Source organism: Oryzias latipes, chromosome 9, assembly GCF_002234675.1.
Source record: "Oryzias latipes chromosome 9, ASM223467v1".
NCBI lineage: Eukaryota > Metazoa > Chordata > Actinopteri > Beloniformes > Adrianichthyidae > Oryzias > Oryzias latipes.
The window spans coordinates 23,652,867-23,677,257 of NC_019867.2; the positions used below are offsets into that span (position 1 = coordinate 23,652,867).

At 39.6% G+C, this 24,391-nt stretch overlaps 1 protein-coding gene across 1 annotated transcript in view; it reads left to right on the plus strand.

The window, feature by feature from the left end:
• The first annotated feature begins 504 nt into the window (after positions 1–504).
• gnb1l (G protein subunit beta 1 like) overlaps positions 505–24,391 on the plus strand; it is a 38,958-nt gene continuing 15,071 nt past the window's right edge. Inside the window, exons 1-5 of the mRNA XM_004072750.4 lie at positions 505–614; positions 10,945–11,110; positions 16,665–16,790; positions 17,488–17,650; positions 23,672–23,764. Of these exons, the coding sequence (XP_004072798.1) occupies positions 11,001–11,110; positions 16,665–16,790; positions 17,488–17,650; positions 23,672–23,764 (492 nt within the window). The 5' untranslated portion in view covers positions 505–614; positions 10,945–11,000. The remainder of the gene's footprint in view (positions 615–10,944; positions 11,111–16,664; positions 16,791–17,487; positions 17,651–23,671; positions 23,765–24,391) is intronic.

Consider the following 24,391-nt stretch of genomic DNA (forward strand, 5'->3'; position numbering starts at 1 on the left):
TAAATTTAATTTCCTTAATAGTTTCTGTGATTGACATCAATGTTAGCTTAAAAAACAAAAAAACGCCCATTTTTTTTGTCTTGCACAACTATTAAAACCAACGCTCATACAAAAATATTCCCTAAAATTTCCTTTTACCATTTCAAGAAAACATATTTGGATGTACAAATGGTGCTGAAAACAGAAACTTGCATTTAAAAATGTTTGTATTGTGCATTTACACCCATTATTTTTTATTTTAAAATTTACAGCGTAAGCTATTATATATTTATTTTTTATTAGTAATTGTTTTATGCAACTTAAAGCAGGATCCTACAGAAGTGCCGTAGGCATAGGTTTCAGGTTTAAGCAAAAATACAATAAATAAAAAAAGAAAGAAAAATGTTTAGGTACAAACAATTGCTATTTTCGAGTATGGCGTGCTTAAATTAAAACTGTTGAGGGAAAAAAAGAAAGAAAAACAGCGTGGGAACGTTGATACATTTTGTTCAGGCACCTTTATGGACACCTCATCTGCTGTAAACAAAGGTCCTTCGACTCCACAATGTGCCATTCGGGAGCGACTTGCTGGTTCTAGTGTGCCGCCTTGAGACCTGCGGTGTCTGACTAATATGGTATTTTCACATACGTTTTGAATTATTTATTTGTAGAACTATAAGGTACTCCCTGCATTTATAGAAGAAGCTTAAGAAGCTGCAGGGAACTGATAGCACTCTGCTAAAGTTAGCCTGATCTTCATGTGTGTCTGACGTATTTGTCGGTTCGTCATGCTTCTGTTTGTGGGTCAGTTAAAGCAAAATAAAAGAAAAAAAAATCATTATAAAAACTTAGTCTGACGTGCAGTTTTCAGGTCAGGTTGATTTTGGTTTTAATCCTCAAATCTGTGTTAACCCCCTATCAAATCAAACAAGTTTCAACATTTATTGTACACCATATGATCTGCTGTTTTGCATTTGTCATTTATCTCGATCATTCTCCAGGCGTTATTCATAAGCTTTTAGATTTAGTTGCCCCATTGGGTGCATCTACTGTCATTTTGTCTCATTAAATGCTCACGTTGACCTTTTGCTCATTGTATTTATATTGTGTTGTAAGATGGACAATTTAGGCAAATGACTTGTGAGAAACTTAATAAAAATAATGTTTAATATGAAACAAACACAACTGTTTTCAAATCTATATTGTTGATATGGAGATGAGGAGACTTTAGATATTTCTCCCTTGTGCTCTTTTTTAAGAATAAAAAAAAAATCATCATTTAAATGAAAATTGTATTTTTGATGGAGGACATTTACAATGAAACTTTATGGTTAAAGTTGCATTTGTATTTCTTTATTCAAATAGTTTTGAATCAGGAGCAGACAGACAAAAATGCATTTGGAAATAGCCTGTAACAGTGACAGCTGCTATAGTTGGCCAGCCACAAGATCCCTGTTTGGCTCCATTCCGATGCATCCACTTGCAGACAAATAGATCCATGTACATTTCTTTTTCTCATCTGAGCTGGCAATTGGAACAAAACTGTACAGCTGGATAGCTCTATCATTGCTGCCCATTTTTGGACCGCTAATGTTAAGTTGGGGTGTGAGGGGCTGTTAGATAGCGGCGTGTATGCAAAGGGATGATGGGAAATAAGGGGGGGGGGGGGGGGGGCTCACTCTGTGCCAACAGTTTTGCTCACATCTCAGAGGTGACTTTCTGAGGAACTCCTGCCAAAATGCAGAAACAATGTCCTAGAATTTTTTTGATTTTAGCTAAAAGCAGCATAATCATAATTAAAAACCACAGGGAATGCTTTGAAAGTAGATCAAAAGATGAACGGAGTGAGACTTAAAATGCTCAAATCTAATGCTCTGCTCAGATTGAATTTCTAAATCATAGTTAGGCAAATATCTTGTACAAAGTTCAATGAAATTATGTCTAAATGTCAAATATACATAAACCTTAAAAAATTTACATAATTGCTGTGGACATGACAATAAAATAGATATTTTACCTTAGATACTTAAGCACTTTGTACAATTTTTTAAAATGAAAAGGTTTTTTAAAGATTTGCATGATCTTGAATTATATCTAAAGCTCAGTTTTAAAATAGATTTTCCCAGATCAATAGTTTTCTATGATGATGATGAGAATTGACAGAGGCAGAGACTCTGCTGGTGTAATAAATTTGCCATTGTGTAACTTGGTGCATTTGGCAAGGTAGTACAAGATGAACTCTAGAAACTACTTAGTTTGTACTTATGACAAGCTTTCTGTCAGGAGTCCCATTGTTCTTTGCTTAGTCTGCACGTCATGACTCATGACACACAGAAGTGATTGACAGCTCCAACAGCATGGATGTACTCATTGAAAACTTGAACCAGTATTTTCCTGCTTTCCTAATTTTTTGCATTCTGTCTCATTGGGATTATGGTCCCGTAAACACCCACTTTTGTTCCTGTCTTGGCTGTACTGACAGCAAAAATCTCCACATGTCAAAAGGCCATCACGCCCAGAATGTGTGGTGATGTATGATGACACTCGAGCTGTCAGCCCTCTTGTGTCTCTTTGTCTTGTAGTGTCCAGGTAAATGACCTTATGGAGGAAATGGGTGATAGTGCAAACAGATAAAGCTCAAGGAACCTGTTGACCACTGCCAGAACCTCCTAAATCAGAAGCCTGTGACACTGAGCTCCATCAGTCCCTGCTTCAGTGACACCCACAAGGCATTGAGCCCTTATCTGCAATGGCCTGTGCTTAGCATTCACGCCATTCACGCAAACAATGCTACCTCTTCCCGCTCATTGGATCTGTGACTGACAGTGGGTGTTGGTGCACTTGTGTCTGACTTCAGCCTCTATCTCACACTGGGCTGTTTATCCAGTCTAGATTCCCCCACTAAGACACAATAAAGGGTGTGTGTGTTCCTTGCCACTTCCTGCACTGTTTTTCTAAGGAGACTTTCAGAATGGAGCTTGCCTTCTATTTGGCACGTTGGTTTCCTCTCCTAAAGGACTGGAGTTCCTCCTGGGGGAGGGATAAGTCAGTGACTAATGGCGATAGGGCAAGCCACCAACTGACCATGGAGGTGGAAATGCCCAGCTGCCCAGACAGTGACAAGAAGGGAAGCAGGAGATAAGGGCGCCTTAAAGAGCAGAGTGACTAACAGCTGGGGTATAATGCACTGACCATGGACGGGTTTGGGTAACAGAAAATTTGATGGATTGTTGTTGTCAGGGATTCAGAGGAAGGCCTATCTAGAATGGAGCTTTCGAGTCGTGTAATCCCCTCTGGGTTTTCATCGTCCAGCTCAGATCTCATATTTGATGAAAGTGATATCACAGCTCGGGATCTTGGGATCCCATGCCTCCATAATGGGTCCTGTGAAGCCGGAGCATTAGAAAGCTTCTATAATACACTCCTGTGATCAGCATATCGCCCTAATTTATGAATGACTGGGATGGGGGGGGGCAGCTCAGGTGGGTCACAGCTAATCACATGAGACCAGCGCAAGGCAAGGAATTTCTGACAGGACTTCCCCCCTCAGCTCTGAAGGCCCATATCATAATGAATACTGTCCCCTCCCTCTTTATATGTCCAGCCACGTCAATGAGGGAGTGGGTGCTTTAGTGGAAGAGGGATGGGTGGGGGCACAAATGGTGGCTGTGTTTGATGTGAAGGTCGCCAGCCCCTTGCCTGTGTTGAGAGATGCCCGGCGGACGAGGCCAGCTCTTATTTAATAACATGAAGGGGAAGCGGACCTTTCTCTCATAATTAGGCCTAATTACCCGCTAGGTGTGGACAGACGGCCCAAGAAGAGACAAACTGCCTTTATCCATGGACTTAGAGTCAGATTACGCAGAGCTGTCTTATCTGTTTCTGGGCCAGCAGGAGCCTCGGTCCGCCTTTCTTGCCGCTTCCCACTGGCTCCCTAATCCAGGTCTGATGCATTAATCAGTCAGCCAGATTTATCATACCTCTCCATGACATGAAGGTTTCATTAGGTTCGGTTAGTGAACTGGTCATTTTTAATAAGAGTGACTGGCACAGAGAACTTTACGGACTTATTTTAGCTTTTCATATCTGCTGCTCAATCACTTCATAAAAACCTATTTTGCATGCTTATGAAAAGTGATGCAGTAAACTTCAGAGAAGCAATGACGTGCCCATGCATGGTCTCTAAGCTCCATTCTTCATTTGGAGCTTGTTTAAAAATACTATTTTGACAAATGGCAGCCTCTTTCTGTTGGAGGAACTTTAGGCGTCTTTGTTGACACATTTGAGTGACGTCCTGCCCCTCTCGTGTTTGTTTACAGTATCTGTGTCTCCTTTCCTGAGCTGCCTGCATGTTGGTGTTTGGGTTTGTGGGTGACCTGCTTGCAACCACAACAACAGGCCTATTGTTGGTGGCACGGCAGAGATTGCTGACGCCTGGAAAACTGGCAACACTCCACAGAGGAAGCAGTTACAAGGGAAAGTGGTCATTATCGTCAACTTTTACCTTTGATTTTGGTTTTACCCCTTTTGGGCCTACTCACAGCTCACTGTTCAATGCCAGAGTACAGTTGACTCAGTTTGGGTTGCCATGATTGCTCTCATTTCATTGTTGGTAAATGAACTCTTGGCCTTCTTGCAGAACTGTTGCCTGCACCAGGGAATGGTACAATTGTGCTGTGTGTGCAATACATCACAGTTATGTTACCTTATGATTTAGGGCTGCATGATATGTGGAAACTTGTGATGTTTGATAGTATTGATCAATATTTCGATGACGATATGAGTCGCGATACATGAACACATAACAGACATGGGCCCCCTAGTAGCAACATAGTCAGTTGTGCGAAGGTTCATGCCCAAGGACCCACACTGGATGAAGTTCATCACAACCCCTGGGAAACGAACCCTGGCTGATATTATGATGACAATAAATGTGTGCTTTGTAGTGCAGGTCTATTATGATATCAATTGAGCCATAATACATGGAGACCACAGACAAGTGTTTTTCAACCTTCTATGAGTCACGGTACTCTATTTTGTTGATAAAAATAACACAAACAATACACCTCTTAGTGAAAAGGAAAAAAAAAGTTTACAAAGTGCAGATAAAAATATATGGTCATTTTTATCGGCACACTGGTGTATTGCGGCACACTGGTTGAAAAATAAATCCACTGTATAAGGGATACTTAAAAGCCTTAATTCTTTTCAAAAAACGACAGTGCAACATATATATATATTGTACATTGGTCAAATAAGCTCTGATGTCACCAATTGAATTGTGCACGATGGAAATGGAGCGTGAACTTGGACGGATACTTTAACCCTTTGATACTGGAGATGCTGCCGGCGACACTGGAATAACACACGCTCTTTGACGTACCGTAATTCTTCAACCGCTGATGCGATCATCGAAATCAGACTGTACAATGCTTCATATAAAGGGGAAATCTGACTGTTTATAGATAAAAGTCAGTGCCTCCTTTTGCCACTAACCTCCATTGGTCTTTGGAGGAGTATTTTGAGACTGCCAAAGATGGCTAATAATCAGCCTCCAAGTGACACTTTTTCAACACCGTTCAGTACAGAGAATGTTCCGTGAGTAGGTCCTTTTAGCCCTACACAGTGTAATTTCCCTAACTGGCCGTTAGCTTTGACTGACAGCAGGCTTGTGGAAACTTTTGCAGCTCTTGGTTCTGCAGACAATGAAAGCAGCAAGTCTCAGGCTGCTGAATCCGTGACTCACAGCTCTATGCAGGCTCACTGCAGGAGGACAATAAGCGATGCTTAATCCACCTGTTTTCAGAGTGAGCCTCCCCCGTCACACAGAGGCACAACGCTCTGACTCAGGAATGCAGCCTTACCTTTTCACAGGAGAAGCAGCTTAACTGATAGACCTGCACAAAACACGCTTGACTGTTTTTTTTCTTCTTTATGTCACACAAAGACAAGTTTGTACAGTTGTTTGAAAGCTTTCCTTGTTTCAATTTCTACTTTCAGATTCTGCTTTACGTTCTGTATAAATGCAGTTAAGCATTATGCAATACCACATTTTTTGCTTTATAGGGTGTACTGAATTATAAGGTGCACTGTCAAAGAATGCTCTATTTTTTAAAAATTCCATTTATAAGGAGCACCAATCTATAAGGTCCATTGAGCGAGACGAAAGAGTCAGAGATAAGTTTAAGTCAGAATTTATTAACTGTGTTTTCAGTGATTCTAGGGTTGTGTCTGAATTCCCGCCCTAACCCCTAACTACTTAAAAACTATTTAGTGCAGCACTATGCAGGGGCAGTGAATTTTAAAAGCAATTCGGACACCATGCTCACTACTTTTTTTTTAAACGGTGGATATGATGTCATGGATTTAAGTTTGAAGTTAAAATCTAATTGAAATACCGTAAATTCCGGGTTATAAAGCGCACCCGATTACAAGCCGCACCCACGTATTTTAACGTGCTCAAATGTTTTTGTACATACACAAGCCGCATCAGTATACAAGCCGCTGCCTCGACAAAGTGCATCCTGACTACCAGAGTGTACATGGCTCATTACCACACTGTGGGCAAGTACTGGCCTTGTCTCAAGCTCATGTATCTAATTACACCCACATCTGAAACAGCATGAACTTCTATTCTGTTCACAAGTTCCTCAGTTATGGGTTTTTTTATTTGATTTTTTTTTTATATTTTTTAACTTATTTAAAAACTAGGTATCATACATAAAATTACTAACAGTAACCATATAATCAACATTACATCCCTCAGTTATGATGAGGAAATTTACATCCGCGATCCCCCATTTCCCATGAGTCTTAGGGGCTAAAGGCGGGGCCAACGCCCGGCTCGCCACACTGTTGTTCGTGTTTAAGAATGAGCAAGGAGCAGCAGTGCATGGAGGGGTGAAAAGGAACAGCTCTCCTTCCACTTGTGTCGCGGCAGCATTATGGTACTAACGGGGCTGGTTAAAAAACATCAGTAAAATAGCGCGCGCCTCAGCGCGATACGCGCGCCTCAGCGCGGCGCGTTCGTCAGAAGCTTCCTTTCACAACAAACACTTGTTGCTCCCCGGACGCCTCTGCGCTCCGCGCTCGCCAAGCGGGCTCCTTGTCTCCCCTTCCTATCCGAAAAGCTCACATGGTGGCTGTGAGCTTTTCAATGCAAAATTCCGCTCAGTCAGAAACCGTAAAAACGACCAAATGGATTTGTGTTTCCAGTCGTGTCCCGACAAAATAAAGGCTGATGTTATTCACACATATTTACGTGCAGCCAGCCGAGTCACTATGACTCAGAGGTAAATACACTTCTGAGCATGCGCTGTTCTCTCCGTCACGCAGCTGACCGGCATTTCCATTTACTGATGGGGGATTTTTTCACGCTGCTTTTAACGATTGCTTTTAACTTGAAAGCTTTATCATATTGTAGCGGCGATCAAGTGCACGTTGGGTCTAATGGCACCAAAGGATTCTGGGATGCGGCCGGGCATGCGTGTTTCTTTTTGTTGAACCATGACTGAAGTGTCTAAGACCTGAAGTGACCTCCATGCTGTTTGGCTGCTCAGAGGTGTGTTAAAAAAAATGATATGTGCTTGGTGGGGAATGGCGCACACAAAACCATTCACCGAGCCCGAATGTTCGTACATGGCGGCCGCCAATCAAATCCATAAATTAGCCGCGTCACAGAATAAGCCGCAGGGCTGTGAGCGCAGGAAAAAAGTAGCGGCTTGTAGTCCGGAAATTACGGTAAGTGTTTTGCTAAGATTATTTATGAGTCCACTGTCTTCTGAAGATAAAAACGTTGTTAGTTTATCAAAAAAATACATTTAACTACTTTTTTTGGGGAAAATGTTTTGACGCAATGCATTGTGGTCTATATTTGCCGATCTAGTGAGCATCGATGCGCACTGGGTGTTCGCAGAGTCTTCTGGGAAATTTCCAGGTCACTGGTTTTTGGAATTGCAGATTCAGATGGCAAAATAGCGAACGCACTTTATATATATACTATATAGTGCCCTATATAGGGGGTTAGGGTGGGAACTCGGACATACTCTATAACTTTGAAACACGCTACATCTCATCCACGTTAGAAGCGTTAGGCACATTAGCGTACTTACAATACCTGGATTTGTATAACCTAAAAAACAGAAGATTCCGCTAAAACAAACATTACTGTGACCAAGCTAGTAACACTTAAAATTAAACAAAGCTGCACGTCAGGAGTGTTAGCGTATTCACAATAACTGGAACTATCAACTTTGCTTGCAAAACATACAAAAGTAAAGTGATATTGCTCAAATAAACGTTGCTGTGACTACGCTAACTCCCAATCTTGTAAATAACATGTAAAAAAAAAAACACAGTTTGACTCTGCTACACGTTAGCTTACAGAGCGCCATGTACCTCTCAAAATTGCTTAAACATCAGTACGCGTGACCAGGATTAATTCATTTATAAGGCACACTTTCGTTTCTTGAAAAAGTTAAAACTTTTAAATCTGTCTTGTAGAGCAGAAAATTTGGTAGGTGTTTTGGAAAACTTGTGGCTATGTTCAGAGGATAATAGATTTGCAGCGGCGCTGGTCCACTGACAGACTGCCGTGCTGCGTGCTTAATTAGGCGGGCCGGTCAGAGGTCTCCGTCTCTCCGCTCCACAGATTCACATGGGCAATTAAACTACTAACCTCCTGAAATGAGCTGCTTCTGGATGCCTCAGGCTCCAGTTTCAGGGTCTGCTGATTGCAGCGAGCCAGAGCTGTGAGGAAAAGCGGGAAATGAGACAGTGGTCAGAATATCAGCGGAGAGGGGGGTCTATATTTGCAGCACTTTGGCCAAAAAAGACTTGGTACAAAATAGAAATAATAATAACCAAAGGAAAGATTTTTTTTGAACAATGCTTGAAAAAAAAAACATTTTACTGTCCGGAAACCTTTCTCTTTCTCTTTAAATAGTGCCACATTAGTAAGGAGCATGCATGTGAGGATGAGCGGCAGGAATTAGAACATGCGGTGCACCAACATCTAATTTTGTCAAGTCTTCTTTTACAATGCCATAAATGTGTATAACCTTTGTTACTAAAGACCCACTCCAATGAAAATTATGATTTTAGTGTTTTCAACATGACCTTTTAGCATTTTTCTCACAATGGAGGACGTATTTTAAGATTCTAATTTTCTTATTCAAACCGCTGTGAATTAGGAGCATACGAAAAAAATACAGTTCGAAAAAAAACACGTATTTATTGCTTAGAAAAGATGCTGGATGGGAATCCACTTGAAGACAACTAGATCCATATACTAGACGTCTTTATTTTCCTCATCCGAGATGGCATCTGGCTCAAAACTGTACGGCTGGATAGCTCCAAAATTGCTCCCCATTTTTGTTGCGACTATAATGTTAGGTTGGGGTTGTGAAGGGTGTAAGCTAGCGGGTGAGATTGAAAACAGATGGATGTCAGGAAGTGACAGGAAGGCGCTGCAGAGGGTGATCAACACGGCCCAGAAAATCACCGGCTCCCCCTTGCCCAGCCTAGAAGACATTGCTAGCTCTCGCTACACGAGCAGAGCCAGACAAATCATCAAGGACTCCCACCATCCCAACCACCACCTGTTCCAACTGCTACCGTCAGGCCGACGGTAGCAGTTGTACAGATCCCACAAGGCTCGCACAAATAGAGTCAAGAACAGTTTTTTTCCCAGAGCAGTCAACCTCCTAAACAAATGTGAATCCCACAAAAATCTGTAACTCGTGCAATATTTGAAGCCAATGTGCAATATTATCAATTCCCATGTGCAATATAGTGCAATTAAGAAAAGTTATGTAGCTTGGACATATGTATATTTTCAGTTAAACACTATTTTATCGTTCTTTAGAAGATTACCGGTACCTATTTTTATTGTTTAAGCAGCTGGAGAGCACCGGAAATTTTGTTGTCACAAGTTTCTTGTGTAACAATGACAATAAAGGCATTCTGATTCTGATTCTGAAGTGGGGCCAGGGATATTCTGCAAGGCAAATTTCTAATGAACTACTGCCGCTCTGCAGAGGCTATGTTCTAAAAAACGACACAGGCTTTTTGATTTTTGGCTTAAAAAGGCATAATCATAATTTAAAGATCACCAGGAACGATTTACAATAAATCAGGATATGATCGGAGGGGGACTGGCTTTTTTTAGGTGCCAATCTGACATTTGAATGTTGCCTCTTTGTGGAACTAAACCTGGTCTAATATTATTATAATATTGCTAATGATCGTTATAATTTCGTCATTGAGTTTTCTTGTGAAACTATTCGTTGGATATATTATTTCGATGTATTGTATTTACAGTAATTTTCGATCATTTGACCCACTTTTGATATGAAATAGTGTTTATTTAGCGGATGGAGAGAGCTTTCATCCTTTGCTGCAGCTTGATGTAGCTGCTTGGTTTCCTCGGTTTGGTGCATACCTGCGGTCGGTTCGGTTTCCTCACCTACAAGCTGAATAAAAGCCTGAGCTGCCAGCTCTGCCTCTGGGACAACGGCTGTTGATCACTAGAAGAGTGACAAGCCAGAATCTCTGTCTGTTTGCTGTAATTAAGTTGTCAGCCTGGTGATTTATGAAGTATTGAGTAAGAAAGGTGTTATCACGTGCTTCTAAAAGGAAGAAGACTTTGTGTGCGGGAGCCAGAGGCTTTGTGGCTACAAGTGTAAATACAGATTGAATATTTAATGCAACTGTGGTGAGCTGGGAGGCCTGAGGGCAAGAAGAGAGCTCTCCTCAGACTCCTGTCTTCTAGGTTTTAATGCAATAAGTAACAAAGAAACAACCATGACAATTTGCCTTCTAGTCGACTTGTTTTTCTGTGCACTTTCTGTAGAAGTTAGGTTTTGATTGGGAACATTTTCATGCCTGCTTTGTTGCTTTCAGCTTGTTCCTCTTTTGGCACGATGCTTTGAACACACTGAACTCAACTGGAATTTACTCCTGCAGTGACTGCGACGTGCAGCTTTACAACCTCCATGCACCAACTGCACCAGTGAAGGAGGATGGCTCATCCCGCTCCTTCCCCCATTTACTGCCTGAGAGGGGCCGGGGCCCCCCTCAACACCCTCCACTTTTGCTGCCGCGGAACAGACACTCCACTTCTTTTTTCTGGGTGAGTCACATTCTGCTTCTTTATTGGTTGAAATAATTCTTCTGCAAGTCCCCCCAAAAAAACACCTGACAGGTTTGTTTTATTAGAATGCTGTCAGCTTCTGTTATTTTAATTTTTTTAGAGACAAGACAAACGTGTTTACTTAGTATTTACTTTAAAATCAAATGAAGGTCTTTTCTGCTGACTAATTGTTAATGACGTTAAAGTGTTAGAAAAAAGATCTGTGGGAGTTTTCAGTTCTCACAGGGACTTTCCAAAATAAATACAATACATTTTCTATTGAATGGATTCAGGCGGGCTGCACGGGGGTGTAGTGATTAGCGCTTTCACCTTGCAGCAAGAAGCCTTGGTTCAAATCCCGGCTGATATCTCGCGGTGTGGAGTTTGCATGTTCTACTCGTGCATGCGTGGGTTTTCTCCGGGCAGTCCGGTTTCCTCCCACCGTCCAAAAAACATGCTTCATACGTTAATTCGTATCCTTAAATTGCCCCTAGGTTTGAAAGTGGGTGTGTCTGACCCTGTGACAGACTGGTGACCTATTCAGGGTGTAGCCTGCCTTTGCCCAACAGTAGCTGAGCTGGCTCCAGCAACCCTATGAGCTCAAAAGAGCTTCAGCAGGTCATAAAGATGGATGGATAGATGGATGGAGAGAGTTTGATTTGTCTCTCCAGCTCCGCATTAGACTAAAGATGTGTTTCAAAAATGTAAGACAGCTTAGGAGGTACGATGGAGGCCAGGAGGCACTCAGTCTGATTTTTTATTTCAAAAAATCAACAATTTCTCAATTTTTTACATTTCGTTATCTCCAAGCTGCTGTTCCAAAGGTGTTTTAGTCCATTGAGACACAACCCTCATCAAACCATTTAGCTGAAGCCAAAGCGGCTTAGTAAAGAACTGGAGAGTAAAACATTAGTTTCATGTATTGTAGGGATTTTCCACGTCTGTCTACTTTGTGTGAGGATTCTGTTAAGAAAATAAAGCAGTTCTTTACTTTACAAGTGAATGTCAGAGGAAAAGGTCTAAATCTGGCTGTTTTTCATGAAACTGCATGTTCACTCTCAAAGCTACATTCACACCGCCCTCTACAATGCGCGTTCAAGTGACCACTTCCAATGAAAAGTCTTTGTAAATGCGCATAGATGCGCGTTTTGTGCTTCTGCGTTTAAAACTCTCCTGTTCCCGTGTCGCTACGCAAGTTTATTTCAGGCGCTACATATAAAAGGCATCTTCGTTGGACCCACGTTTTTAAGTTTAACCCGAGATGAACTATGACCAAACAGGGAATCTGATTTGATAGTGACGTCAAGTGATGTCCAGTGTGAACACCATGGGCTAAACGCACGTTAAGAATGCGCTTTTAGCGTGTTCTTGAGAATGCATCACATGCCTGATGTGAATGTAGCCTCATTATTTACATCCTTAGGTTTAATTTAAGAAAAATCAATCCTTTCTCAAAACTGGGCAAAAAAGGTACAGGAAATTTGTGTTTTTCTTTGTGAATTCTTGTCTGACTTTTTCAGACCTGCACTTCAGTTCAACTCAAACAACTTTATTTATCCCAGAGGGACATTTCTTAATAAACTTGCATCATCAGGAAAGTCATTTATCATAACAAACCAGAACTGAGGGTCTGCTTGGCTCTAATTATCAATGTTTTTGTTGATGGAAGCATCAGGCAGACAAAAAAACAGTTGCAAATAATAGTGATTGAACCGAACAGTTTGTTCATTGAGCATTTCTGTACCCTTGGCCAGGGTCATCGTGACGGCTGCTCTGTGTTAAAATTGGCTGTCTGCAGCTCCATCATCCATATGTTCATGTTATTGGCATAAATCTACCTTGTTAAACCATTTCCACTGTATCCTTCATCCAGGTTTCTAATTCAGTGACAAACCAAAGTATTTCCCACAAGGCACAGTCAATTAGATAGCTAATATATATCTACAGTGATGTAGATGTCTACTGGATATCTCTGACAACTCCATTTTTTTACTCTATTAGATGTCCACCAATAGTGTTCTGATGGACATCTGGATATAGAAGTCTACTTCTACTTGTAGTCATCGCATTTTGGGCTATTTTTAAATGTCTATTAAAGGACTTTTTTTTTTTTTAATATTCACTAGTTTATTTACTAAGACAAACACTGCAATTTTACATCCATCTATCCGTTCATCTCCAGAACCCACTGAAGCCCTTTTGGGGTCACAGGTTTGCTCCTTCCAACCCAGTAATTGTTGAAGGTGGAGTACACCCTAATCCGGTCACCAGTTTGCCACAGGGCCACACAAACACACAGGATCAATTTGCAGACAGCAATTGACCTATAAAACATGCTATTGAACTGGGGTAGGAAGCAGGAGGAAATCCACACATGTAGAGGGAGAAAATGCAAACAGAAAGGTCCCAGCTGGGATTTGAACCAGGTTCTTCTTGCTGTAAGAACCAATCACTACTCCACCATGCAGCCCGTTAAAGTTCTACATTCCAAGAATTAACAAACATTTCTACTGAAATGTACCTGGGATTAAAGGTTTCAGAAACTCACACCAAAACAACAATCCAACAAATATTTTTCTGTTTAGATTTTTAACTTCTCATATAACTAAGCAAAATGAGGGGAAAAGGTTTGATCTAGTGCCAGAGTGGATTATTGTTAGAATGAGCTAAAAGCACATTTCCTTATCTTCTGCTGCACAACAGTGTCGGGTTGCTGTTCAGAGGTAATGTTCTTTAAGTATAAACGTGCATTTTCATGTATAAATTAGGGAGAAAAAATTGGTGGAACATATTTTATATCTAGTGAATGTTTAAGAAGACTGCTCCAATAGACATCCAATAAGATACCTGTCTACAGGTAGATGTGTAGCAGACCTCTTAATGGTAGACATGTAAAAGAGTAACAAAATAAAGTTGTCTTAGATGTCCAGTTAGGGCTGCACGATATGAGGAAAACTTGCAATATGCGATATTAGTGATCAATATTGACGATATAACTTGCGATAAATGAACAAATAGCAAAAACAACAAAAACATTTCCATTCCACTGCAAAAGTTTAATTTAAATAAGAGTCAAAATACCTTAAATTATTCTCCGAATAACCTTCGTCTAATTAGGAGGGCAACATCTAACAAAAAAGCTCAATCTGACTGGTCAAATGCATAAAGGGATTTATCTAATTCATTAAATAGTTCAAGTTGCCATAAGATTGTTTAAGCACATTTAAGGTTTAGCATATATTGCAATTTTCGCCGAGTTTTGCGATATGGATATTGCACAACTTGAAATCGCGATAACGATAAATTTGCGACTAATTGTGCAGGCCTATGTCCAGTAGACATTTACAATATATGTCTTTTAGTCATCTTTTAGACATCTAATAGATATCGGTTGTTGATAGGCCTGGGCGATATGGAATTTTTAAAATCACAATATAGTTTTTTTCTTATTAGGCAATACCGATATAATTCACATACTTATATTTGTCCGATTTAAATAGTCTTCTTAATAAGAGAAATGTGTAATCATCAGTAGGTTGTTTAGATGTAAATATTTCTTTCCTATCATACTTTAAACATAAAAGATGTACTTAAGGAACACGATGCAACAGTTTTTTTGAGATAACTAAGAAAAGGCATCTATATTAAAAACTAAGTTGGAAATTAAAGCAATAGTTTTAAAGTTTAAAAGGAAAACATAAATAAAACAGACCACCAAACTGTCTGATCAGTTCCATTTAAAAAGAAACGTTTATTCTACAAGTAAATTTTATTTTTTCAAGCTTTACTGAATAAACATAAAATTGACACACATTTTTGTCAACATCCTCTAAATGAGCTAGGGCTAGGAACTAAAAGCAAATTCTCAGAATTTCTTCTGGTAGTTTTGAATGTTGCTGCAGTGCGGGTCTTACCTTTGTCGTTTTGCTGGATAGTTGTCGTTTATTTCAGTCTGAAATTGAACATGCTTGATGGCTCTGCTTCAGGTGTTAAAAAAGATTAGTGGTATTTACTGTTTTAGAAGGAACATGCCTTCTGCACAATTTGCAGTGCAAGTTACTGGTTTTTGTCAGATTTTAAATAACTGAAAAACTTCTACACAGGGCCCGAAATTAAATTTTTGAGTTATCGGCCAAGTTGACCAGTAGAAAAAAAAAAATCTACCAGCCAAATAATAACCCCTTTTCCCACAGTAATACCTTAGGCGTTTTACTAATAAAACCTTTTTCTGATTTTTTTTAATTTTTTTTTACGAAAAGGAAATTGCATTAAACTAATTTATAAAAGGTATGAACATGTCTTTATTGTCATCTAACTGTATACTCAAATTCAAACATGCTAAAAAAAAACGGATTTAAAAAAGATTTCCTAATTCTGCTTCCTAGTGATCACATTTTATATTAAATCATAACAAAAATAGCCTGAAAAGAGTATAATGTTGTTAATTATACTTATTATATATCAATAACATTAAAGCTGCAGCTTTCATGAGGGAAACATCTGAACAGTTGCAGTTTTTGGTGTAACACCAGCTCTGTAATGCTACAAAGACACTGCTAAAACACAATGGATTCAATTCTATTATACTGTATTTATAAAAAATAGTTTTTTTTATGGATTTTCTATGAATACTTTTTTGTATTTATTAGCCACGTCTTAAAGGCTGGTCAATGAAACGACTGTCCAAATTTAAACCGATGTGTATTTACATTTAGGTGACAGATGGAACAGCTCGTTATCATAGCATCATTAGCATCACAGCATTAGCGTTGACAACAGTGCTGTCTCCATATCAACGCTTTTTATTAATTTGTCTGATATGGCTGTAAGTGAAGCAGCTTTATTCTCCAGTTCTGACTGCATACTGGTAAAAATCGCTGCATGTTCCGCCGTTTCTTCATCTTAAACTGAACAATACACAGAGGAAGTGACCGGGGGGGTGGGAGTGTTCCGCATGCGCTTGTTAACCTCGCGGGCGGTAAGGAAGAGAGAAGACGACTAAAGAAATTCATCAAAAGGAGGATTAATAAACATGAATAATTTTGCTCAAGCGAGTGTTAATTTCTGACCCTTCAAAATAAAGTCTATTCCGTTAGACTTTTTCTTCCATCGAGAAAAGGTTTTATCTAGATATAGATTCTTAACGTTTTATCGCCCATCCCTAGTTGTAGATGTATATTAGTTTTTTCTAATATTGTAGATGTCCATTCGATAACTACTAGACATCTACTGTAAGATGCACATTAGCTATCATCATGTGTCTGGTGGGAAGAAACTATCCAAAAGGCTTGTTTATAACATGGACATGATGGGACGCAATTAACTGTGGGAAAGTCATCTGCTAGAAATCGAAATCGCAATATGCGATAGACCTCAATGAATTGATGTCTATCAGATGCATAATGCATAGCTATAGCTGTAAGCTTTGAAATAGCCATAAATTCAATATCTAATAGACTTGTCCATGCTTAGTGGGCTGAAGATGTTGACTGGAACCTGGCTGCTTAAAAAGATGAAAGCGCTTCCACATTTAATAACCTGTATATTTTTGCAGGTCTGCAAAGGGAATGATCCACATGTGGAACCTGAATAGCAGGAGACCTGAGAAATCGTTCGAGGCTCATGGGGGTAGTTCGATACTCTGGGTCAGGACGCTGCAGTCCAAGGATGCTCTCATCAGGTGACTCAAAGACCCTCAACTATTAACCTAATATTATAATCAGTGTCTGTAACAGTTTGGCTTCCAAGGAAACTCCACTTCTAAGTCAGTTCTGGATTACATGACAAAAAAGATATTTGTTTTCTTGCAAATTAATAGTTTCACAGTTTAGTTTTTCTGTGCATGTGTATATAAAATGCAAGAAACTAAAAGTCACAAAAAAAGAGTTGTGAGACCCAGGGTGGCATAGTGTTTCCAAGGCAACCACAATTTCTTCAGCAGTGTGTGGTTGTTATTTAATTGACTACAAGTTTCCACATTTTTAAAGCTAATGCCACAACTGTGTGTGAGTACCAACAAAAGAGCCGCAGAAGTTTTGAAGTTATGTTTGAAACTTTTGTCATTGCATACTGAAGTCCATCTGGTTACGCCCAGTTATCAGATTTTTGTGGACGTGTAAAAGTGCTCATGGATGTGAGTTCCCTGAATTTTTTGAGAGAAGGAGCAGATCCTTTTGGTCCTGATCAGGGCTTGGTTCAGGCAAAACTGCCTCCAACGAAGCAGCTGATGTGACTACAAACTATATTATTGACATTTTCTTATTAAACCAAATCTGTCAAACCATATTAGTGGGAATTATCCTTTAAAGCTGCACTCACATTTTGACGGATAATTCTGATCTTTCTATGCTTCTCTGTTGCGTCTGGCTATGAATCAGCCAGGGGCGGGACATGCAGGTGTGTATGTGGGACCTGAGAGGGGGCTGCGGCGAGCTGGTGGATTCTGTGTTCACGGGGAGTTTTGGATTCTGTCAGTGCTCCTTGATCGAGACGGATCAGACGAAAAGCCTGCTGGCCTTTGCCACGCAGCAGTCAGAGGAGGTAAGACACCTGCAATGGATGTATGTCAATAAATGGGTATCTACTTGAAAGCAGTTTTTTAATGGCTATTCAGACATCAAGGGGTTAAAAATTAACCATGCACCTCTAAAATAAAAGAACACCTCAACTTATGTAGTAGCTCAGTTTTGTGCAACATTCTTACTGATTGTCCTTATTTAAACATTCTCATGCATAAAATAAAAACAGCTTGATGAACATGACCAGACTCGTGTTTGCCAAGGTGCTCTATTGACACTAAAAGTTCATACATAATTGTGGCTTTTAGCCGTGCTTGGCATGTTACTGGAAAGGTGTTTTTTTCCCAGCAGCAGTTGTTTTCTACAAGTTGAGTCATTTTTCCACATTAAAATGATCCCTGCCTTCTCTGTGTGCCATGAATCCCATTGAGTATCTGCAGGGAATCTGCTTGGATGCAGCCTAATGTGTAAACATGCAGTTTGTAGCCAACAGCTGTCAGACTGCAGTCAGAGTGGTGTCATTAATATATCATGTCATGAGCTAATGTGATGGACAGGAACTTAACAGACTAAGTCTAAATGTTAGTTTTGGCAATTAAAAGCAAGCGTTTTTCAGAAATACAGTAAAAGAGCCAAAGAAAATGTGTTTAATTGTTCCTTGCAAATAGCAACTATCAAAGCTGTCCCTGCTCCTAAAAGACCTGCTCCAATAAAAATTGTGTTTTTGGTGTTTTTAAAATGTTCTTGTAGCATTTTTCTTACAACAGAGGACATGCAGTATTTAAAGAATCTAAAATTAAAACAGCATTTCTGATTATTTCTTTTTTTCAAATCATAATGGATCAGTAGCAGATAAAACATGTGAAAAAGCTCTCAGTTGTGACGCTGAAACTGTGATGGGCGGGCCAAAGTCTCCCTGCTCTACTCCATTCTGATGCATTCACTTGTAGACAGCTAGATCCATGTACATCTTTTTTTTCCTTGTCCGAGCTGGCATCTGGCTCAAAACTGTAAAGTTGGATAGCTCCAATATTGTTGGCCGCTTTTGTTGAACCGTTGATGTTAGCTTGGGGTGTCGGGGGGCTGTAAGTTAGCAGGAGATGGTGTAAACAAAGGTTTACGATGGGATATCAGTCACAGTAACAGTCCCGCCAACAACTCATAGGTGAATTTCTATTGAACTACGGCTGCTCTGCAGAAACTATGTCTTGAAAAAAAACAACACAGGCTTTTTCATTTTTAGCTAAAAACGGAATAATCATAATTAAAAGTCCACTGGGAACACTTTTACAATAGATCAAAATCTAGTTGGAGGCATTTTAAGCTTCAGTGCCTGATGATTTTTTTTAAAAGACAGCTTTTATTTCCACAATTGTCAATTGCACATTGTCTGACTTGTAGCCCAGTGGTCTCAAACCTTTTTCAGGCAATGGACTTGTTTAATGTTTTGTCATTAAACCAGTGGGCATCTGATTTTTTATCTTTTTATTTTTCCAGTTTCTCTTAACTTTGAAGGTAAAGTTTATCTTTTGTAAAGTATGAGCAGCTGCAAGTCATTCATTTATCTGAATAGAGCTTTGAAAAAAAAAGCCTTGAGCAAGATTTGCAAGAGTTGCATTACTTTGACATTTCGCACCAAGCCTCTTCCAACTGTAGGTGGAAGACTTGCAGTGGTAAACAGTAGCAAAATAAAAGGGAAAGAAGAAGAAACCCCTCCCTGCTTGTCCAGTGCGAACACCATGGGCTAAATGCATGAATGCAAGAATGCGTGTTTAGCCTGTCCAAGAACACGTATCACATGCCCGGGTTGAACGTATCTAAAGACCAGTGACGTGCGGTGAGGTTAATGGCTGGTGAGGCACTGACGTCATCAGTCAGATTTACAAACATATGAACCATGAGTATAAATAACTGAGTAGCTTATTCACCATTTGATTGACAACAGTTAACGTTTTGTTTAAAATATAATTTCAACATGTTTTTTTTCATATACAAACTGCAGCATAGAAAAAAGCACAAACGTTATTATCGTCTTACCTTTAGTTGTAAATAAAGTCCATACGCCGCTCCTTCTGAAGAAAATGAGTTGCCGCTTCCTATCACTTCTTCTAGTATTTTTTAGCGTCATAATCTCAGGGCTCACCGGCGCCCCCTAACATGAGGCACGAGAACTGCAACATGAGGCACGAGAACTGCTGGCCTCACCCAGCGGCTTTTTCGCCGTCGTTTAGCGCTCAGCACAAGAAACACGTCCCTCACATACAGTTATTTATAAAAACAAGCACTGTGCATCATATACATCTGCTAAATTATTTAAACTCAGCTCATATAGTACAAGTGATTGAACCGACATACAGAGAGACAGCAGTACCGTCTGACTGCATAGGTATTGCGCAATCCAAGGTGAGGCTCAGCGGGCTGGTGCCTCATCGCACGTCACTTAGTATCTGAACGGCAAATGCGGAAATTCAGCGATTTTGAAAAGAAAAAACACCCAAAAATGGTACATTTAAATGGAAAATGACCGCAAAGCACAACTTACTGATTAAATATAATAATTGAATTTATTTGTTCTCTTTTCTTCCCATAATGACAGGTGAGGCTGTGCCTCACCTGCCTCTCCTGACTGCACGTCACTGCTAAAGACTCCTGGTTTTTGTCTGTTAAATGCAGCTTTCTTTTATTTTCAAGTCGAAGGGTCTTTTTCTGTTTCCTTACTAGCTCTTTCCTGCCAAAAGAAACTTTCCACATACGTTAGTTTTTTGTAAACGTTCCTAGCTTGGGGGTTTCCATTTAGCAGCTGGTGCAGTCGCTTTCAGAAAGTAGCGGATGAAGTTTTGACACGTCACCAAACGACTTGGACTGCGTCAAATGTCAATGAGTCTGATGTTGTGAGAAGAATCCAGTAGTTTTTCAAAATAAAACTTCCCTCAGAATCAGATTAGAAATTATAATTGAAAAAAATGTAGGTTCTGTTTTTTCCTCTGCTGACCAGTACTGGTCCGCGGCCTGGGGGTTGGGGACCACTTTCGTAGCCCATTTTCGACACCCACAGACTTGTATGGTTTTGTGTGGAGCCAGTGTCTGATGGGCTTGAAGCTGGATGATAGAGAAGGCAGCCATCTATTCAAGCATCTTTTATTGCCTGCAGATTCATGTTACTGTGGACGAGCCACACTTGAAAGGGACAGGGTGATCATCTGATCCGGTCAAACGTGCCTCCGCTAACCCCGCTCTAGAAAGCCAGGCATCAGGGCGCCTGTGACTCCCAGCACCTCAATAATGCCATTGTCTCCTGACACAGACAGGAGCACACCTACATACCACCCAAAAAAGGAAAAAAAGAATGCTTTTTTTCTTGATTTTTTTTCCCCCTTGGTGGATGACCAGCCCAGATTCTTATCAGGTATCTGCAGGTTAAACAACCTTATAAATGAATTCCCACTAGTAATAACAGGGGCATGATTTACAGCTGCAGGCAGGGCGTTGAGATCTGCAACAATAAATTCAGACACTTTTGTACTGCTCACAGCAAGATAACATGGCAAAGCATTAATTAATAGTGTGTGGGGGGGTTATTTATGGGCCGCTCGATGCCACACAAGAACAGGGATCACCCTGGGGCTCTGAGGAGTCCCTAAAAGCCCTCTTTGTCAGGCAATGCAGAGGTAAACATGCGGGACAGATGTGGCCCTGTGCTAAAATACAGATCTCTCCCTTAAAGGATTGTTTAATTTGAAGCCTAATGAGGATGAATATTCGGATCATCAGCGCAGCGTAAGTCAAAGGAATTAGTTATGTTGGACGCACACACAGTTCATCATCAGCTCCATTAGTCCGTGTAGTTTTCGCAGAATTGGTGCCAATGTGTGCAGGAAAACACCACTCATGTCACGGGGTGAGGGTTTAGCAAAAATTATTATAGACAGTGTGGCAATGGGCCCGCCCTGATGGATGGTGCCATACTGCTGCTGGAAGCCCTGAATTGTAATGGCAGATTCAGGTCGCTGCTTCATGATTTGGGCAGGAAGGTTGCAGATGTGCTGAAGAGCACATGCCACTGTACGTTTATCTGGAACAGAACCGTCATACAGGAATAAGAAGGAAGTTCATCTATATTTATATAGCCCCTTTAAAAGAAAGTGACTCTCAAGAAATAATACAAGTAGCAGGTAAAACACAATAAAACATGCTCTAACATTGTTTAAAATCACAAATAAAAGACAGAAAAGATAAAAGATTAAAACATATGAGCTAAAAGCTGTTCTAGATCTGAACTTTGACTTTTAAAAAACTCAACTGAGTTTATCTGGAGCAGAGAATAGGAGAGGGTGTTTCAAAGTAAGGGAGCGACTAGCTGAAAGGCTATGTCCGAATTCCCTCCCTAACAACTAAAAAGCTATAAAGTGCAGGACTATCCAGTACCCTTGACTTTAAAAGCATTTTGGACAACATGCTTACTTTTTTTTATTGCCAAATACGATTATTTATAAATATGAACAATTTATGAAGGCTTGGATGATTTATAGAAAATAAGTTAAAATGCTTTTCTTTTTTTTTTACATAGCAAATTGTTCAAACGCAGTGAATTGTGGTCTATATTCGCCAATCTAGTAAGCATTGATGCACACTGGTTTTTCACAGAGACTTCTAAAAATGTCTAGGGCCATGTAGTTTGGGATTGTAGAGCACTACAAAATGACAACCTTTTTTTTCCTGAAGTCTCGAAGAAATACTAGTGTGTGACGATGCTTACTAGATTTGCAGATATAAGAGTACATTGCATCTAAATGATTCTTTATGCAAAAATCTTTATATTTTCTTTTTTTTTATAAACCATCTAACTTTTCATCTTCTGAACACAGTAGATTTATAAATAGGCTTTGTGAAATATTTATTTATATTAGGTTTAGTTCGGGAAATCATATTTGCTGTTAGAATAAAGTAGTAAGCGTGGTCTTCAAATTGCTTTTAAATCCAGGGCACTAGATAGTCCCCCACTATGTAGTTTTTCAGTAGTTAGGGAGTAGGGTGGGAATTTTGGACACAGCTGGAGATCTGGACAGTGTTACAAAATAACAAACGCACTATGTATAGCACTAAGTAGCTAGTGAGTAGTGAAGGAATTCAGACACAACTACAGTCTCCCCTAGTTTTAAAATGAGTGTTTGGAATGCTTAACCCTATAAATTCCTCCACATCAAAGAACTGACAGAAAGTTCAATTGTTCTTGTTTGTTTTTTAAACCCTTTGATGAAATCCATTAAAAAAATGTAGCGTTTGATCACAAAAGTGTCAGTTTAAGTTACAAAAATGTTTACATGAGTGTCCAATAAAAAAGCACCCAACTATCTCAAATTTGATCCACACATATATATATAATCCACACATTATAAAAAATAACTATCAGCAAATTTTACATTATTTCTATACAGCAAGTTGTGATTAAAAAAATCAGAATAAATGAGTTATTCTCACCATAAATTTTAGAAATTTAGTAAAACTTTTCCCGCCAAAAAGGTTTTTGAGATTTCATGGAGGCAGCCATTTTGAAATGTGCAAATCTCTTCTACTGCCTCTAGTGGAATGATGATGAACTACAGGGCAGTTGTGATCATGCTAATGAGATAGGGATCTCAGAAATGAACATGGTAAACCAATGTAGCATTATAAGTAGAGGCGTGACATGAGTTTGCTTATTTGCGGCTCCAGTAATAATCATTGCTGCAGAATTTTGGACAACGAGGAGATGTTGTTTGTTACGGTAGTCCAAGCAAAAAGAGATAAAAGCATGGATAATAGGAATAATTTAATAGGAATTTTTTCCTCTGCTCTTAAGCTTCTCAGGTGTCCCATTTTCAGCTGTTATTCCCATAGCTCAAATTTCTTTAATTTAACAAAAAATGGATAAAAACACTAAAGCAATACTGTAAATTGATTTTTCAAAAAACTTGCAAAATAATGTAACATAATGAATTCTGCAAAATCAAGCTAAAAGTTTAATTAGTTAAGAAGCAAATATTTTATCTCTTCTTCTCCACAGATAAAGATCGTTGAGATTCCCAGTAAGACCACTGTCTGCACTCTGGTTCCGGAGGCCAAACTGGGAATGGTGATGTGCTTAAAACTGTGGCAGGTTGGTGTTTTTTAAATTGTATTTAAAAAAAATGAAGATTTTTTTCTCATATTTTTGTGCATTTCTATTAAAATAATGGTTGTTGTAACATTTAAAGCTTCATTCTGATTGGCCAGCAACCCATGACAAAACGGAAAAATAGAAGAATCAACAAAAAGGCAAACGTGAGAGCGGTATATGATTTACAACCCAACAGCTCGTCCCGGGACGTTTTTCCATGCATTTCTTCTTGGCTGGCAGCAAGTCCCAACACTGTAATTAGAGTGTTTGGAAGGTCCGGGGGTTCACAGCCATATATCAGCCTGCAGCTGTATATCCAATCTGATCTGGGCAAAAAGTTAGCTCTCTGTTTTGTAAATGCTGTCAAAGGTTTTATTTTTCAGCCATGAATGAGAATTTGTAATTATTTTCCGGGTTAATAAGTAACTCTCTGGGTCTGTGGTTCTGCTCAAAGGTTGTGTCCGCCTTTTTTTTCATTCTGATACACGGGCGGGATTGCCAATTCTCCTTGTTGCACTAATCAGTCGTTCATAATTTAGATCTTTGAATGAATTTGTGATGTTTCAGGATGGAGACGTGCAGATGAGTTAAAGGCTGCAAACCTGCTGACACGTGTTTGTGTTTTTC